This window comes from Vollenhovia emeryi, unplaced genomic scaffold (assembly GCF_000949405.1).
Source record: "Vollenhovia emeryi isolate VEMERY1.0 unplaced genomic scaffold, V.emery_V1.0 DF939288.1, whole genome shotgun sequence".
NCBI classification, from domain to species: Eukaryota; Metazoa; Arthropoda; class Insecta; order Hymenoptera; family Formicidae; genus Vollenhovia; species Vollenhovia emeryi.
The window spans coordinates 140,770-143,933 of NW_011967078.1; the positions used below are offsets into that span (position 1 = coordinate 140,770).

The 3,164-nt window shown below is 41.8% G+C and overlaps 3 protein-coding genes across 3 annotated transcripts in view; 1 reads left to right on the forward strand and 2 right to left on the reverse strand.

Annotated features, from left to right (window-relative positions):
* Window positions 1-574: 574 nt before the first annotated feature.
* LOC105559168 (small nuclear ribonucleoprotein F) lies at window positions 575-1,352 on the forward strand. The gene is made up of 2 exons (XM_012007270.1): window positions 575-713; window positions 977-1,352. Exon 2 carries the CDS (start codon window positions 993-995, stop codon window positions 1,257-1,259), a length of 267 nt encoding a protein of 88 aa, XP_011862660.1. The 5' UTR covers window positions 575-713; window positions 977-992; the 3' UTR covers window positions 1,260-1,352.
* Window positions 1,285-2,220, reverse strand: LOC105559167 (chromosome transmission fidelity protein 8 homolog). Its single transcript, XM_012007269.1, has 2 exons — window positions 1,817-2,220; window positions 1,285-1,729 (listed from the first exon to the last, which is right to left on the reverse strand). The coding sequence occupies exons 1-2, from the start codon at window positions 1,834-1,836 to the stop codon at window positions 1,390-1,392; spliced, it is 360 nt and encodes a 119-aa protein (XP_011862659.1). The 5' UTR covers window positions 1,837-2,220; the 3' UTR covers window positions 1,285-1,389.
* Window positions 2,221-2,305: 85 nt separating this feature from the next.
* Window positions 2,306-3,164, reverse strand: part of LOC105559169 (meiotic nuclear division protein 1 homolog) — a 3,165-nt gene continuing 2,306 nt past the window's right edge. The window contains exons 4-5 of the mRNA XM_012007271.1: window positions 2,842-2,988; window positions 2,306-2,509 (exon numbers count right to left, since the gene is read on the reverse strand). Coding sequence (XP_011862661.1) covers window positions 2,372-2,509; window positions 2,842-2,988 — 285 coding nt within the window. The 3' untranslated portion in view covers window positions 2,306-2,371. The remainder of the gene's footprint in view (window positions 2,510-2,841; window positions 2,989-3,164) is intronic.

Sequence of the window (3,164 nt, forward strand, 5' to 3'; positions counted from 1 at the left end):
TTTTCGCACGCCAGTAAAGTCAGTAAGGCTGGGAAATTGACCAATCACAGTTCATTATTCGACTTACGACATCCAATGTAGACCCAGCCTTAGGCTGATGGCAGACAACCATCCGTAAGCGCTTACGGCTTAAGTTTTTCTCTGCCTTACCGTAAGTTTACGGCTTACGGAAGTCCGTAAGCGCTTACGGATGGTTGTCTGCCTTCAGCCTTTCTGACTTTACTGGCGTGCGAAAAACGCAGCACCAGTAATTTTCATTGCTACCAACTATACTGTTTTCACTGGCAGTAACTAAATCCATTTTCGAACACATCCCATGTAATCCTTACACTATGCTCCCGACTGCAACAGAGAGAAACCTAAAGCCTCGTCTACATAGAAGTCGTAAAGTCATAGTCGTAAGAATAGTCGACTATGATTGGTCAATTCTTATGTGTCTGACGAAATTGACCAATCGCAGTCGATTATTCTTACGACTACGACTCTGCGACTCGCATGTAGACCACGCAATACTCAAGAACGGAATGCGCGGAACCAGCGCGGCCAATCACAGGCGTCGGGCTTTGTTTCTGGAAACCGTGGAATTAATTTTTCCCGCAGTTGGCGGCTCTGCGTGCGAGAAGGAGCATAGAAATTTCGGGCACGCTTGTGCATTCGAGGTTAATCGGCACGGTGTGTGCGAAAAATTTTTGTATTTACACTTCAATTAGAAAGTAAGTAAAGGCACGCGTCTCTTATTTGCGACGTAATATGCGCTTTCATTAAGATCTGCCACGAGAAGTGCTATTGTCTCGTTATCGCATATCACGTATGCGTTTACTTGGACGTAATCGGCGCGCCGGAAGACGCTGTGCACGTGAATGTTGAAAAGTTAACAATCTCATGTATTCTCGAAGGAGCACAAACACCGCGTTACAAATACTCAATTTGTGTAGACCGCATAGAGCAACGTGTATCTTGTACGTATCTTTTACAGGTTACATATTTACACCATGGCTGCGACGATGCCAATAAACCCCAAGCCGTTCCTAAACGGTTTGACCGGTAAGCCGGTGATGGTAAAGTTAAAATGGGGCCACGAGTACAAGGGCTATCTCGTCTCGGTCGATGGGTACATGAATCTGCAGCTTGCGAACACCGAGGAGCACATAGACGGCAACTGCACCGGGAACCTCGGCGAAGTGTTGATCAGGTGTAACAATATTATGTACATAAGAGGAGTGGAGGAGTCGGACGAGGAGGGCGAGATGAAGGATTGAACCGACGAGAATCTAAGATCTTAATGTATATTACCATTTTGTATTCTTAAGCATTAACTTAATTCAACTAATAAAACGAGATCATTTTATGTAGCTGTTTGCGAACGTGAAGGTTCACTGCGAGTCCAGGTTAACACGGTTTCGGTACGTTGGTGACTATAGGCTTCGGCCGTGACTTGAACACGAGTTTCCTCTTCACTATAGCTTTAATCAAGTACTCCGTCTTTACCGTGGCTTCTTCCTCGATCATTTCATTTCCTGCATCACGACGCCTCTCCAGTACAATCAGCGGCCGGTCAAGTGTTATTTCCTTCCCGTGCAATACGTGAATACCGATAATTAAAATTGGCACTCCAGCTTTCGTGAAGTGAAGATCGCCGAGTAATTGATTATCTGGATTCGAATCGACTTTTTCGAACTTTAGATCGCCCTGAAGATCTATGATCGCCCAAGTCTTTACGTCTCCGTCTCTAAAAGATCATCGCGAAGATTTGTTTGACATACAGCAGAAATGTGTCAGTGTTCTAAAATGAGTGGAATCTATAATTGATAAATACCTTTTGATCGGCACGATCATCTTCGCCAGGTTAGGCGGTTAAGGGTACGTTCAATTTCTTTCGTAGTGCTTGTAAGGTTGTTAGAATCAGTTTACTCTTGTTTAGCAAATATTAAAAGGACGAACGATGCTTTCTTTTTTTTCCTTTTTTTTCACGTGCGTTACCAGCGTCAAATGGAATGTATGTGCGTGACATACACACATACTCCAAATGGCGCCAAAAGTGACGTTCGTAAAATTACCTCTGTCGGAGTGGATCGCAAGTATTTCCCTAGAAACTGGCGAGAAGTTGGCTACGTTCAGAAAACACCACTGCTCACTGAGCGTTCAGCAAGCACTTGCGTCTGACCGGTTTACATTTTTAGATCTAAAGGCCTGTGTCCATTATGTTGAAACTTGATCAAAGTTCTAGTTCCTTTATATGGAAAAGCTACAGGTTCATTGGCTACATATTTCTTGGAACTTGAACTTGGACGACAGTCGAATGGTCTATTTACACAAAAATTATTTATTGACAGTAAATCGTATGAACATTTAAACGATCAGATTCATTCCTTTATTCTAAGTAGTCAAAGTCCTCGGGAATGTTAAATTGTTTGTTAAGATCTTGTTTAGAGATGTCGAATTTATTCTTGCACCAGTTCTGTACAGCAAAAATATTGTCTGTCCATATATTGGCTGCATCTTTGTATTTCTAAACAGAATGTTATATATATTATGACAAAAGAGCAACAAGTGTAGAGTAGAGAGTCTCTAGAAACCTATGCCCATGATGCTAGAATTTGGCCAGGTTTTAGTTTCAAGAAATGTGTAGCCAATTAACTTGCAGCTTTTATGGAATAGCTGCGAGTTGATTGGCTGGCATCGTGGACATAGGCCTTAAAAGGTGCACGTTGATTGGCTACACATTTCTCGGTTCTAGAATTCGGACCTAGCATCGTGGACACGGGCCTTTAGGCCTTAGTCCACGATCCAAGAACTGTTATAATTATTATATAATTCCGATTAATTTTATTTTGATTATACCTCCGCTTTTTCATTCATTTCTGCAATTACTTCCGGTTCGACACCACTGAACTGAACAATTTGCTTTTTTATTTCCTGTTCCTCCATCCTCAGCTGTTCTATCTCCTTCAGCAATTTTCTCTTCTCTTCTGTGTCGTTCTTCAATTCCTATATGACATATTTTAGGTTGACAAGAATGGAATTTAAATTTTATAAACTTAGGCCCGGTTTCACCAACGCGAGTTAATCTAATCGGTCGGTTAACTTAACAGGGTGCCAACATAAAACTTCTTTATTAACCTATTTTCTTGGTTAATAAAGAAGTTTTATGTTGGCACCCTGTC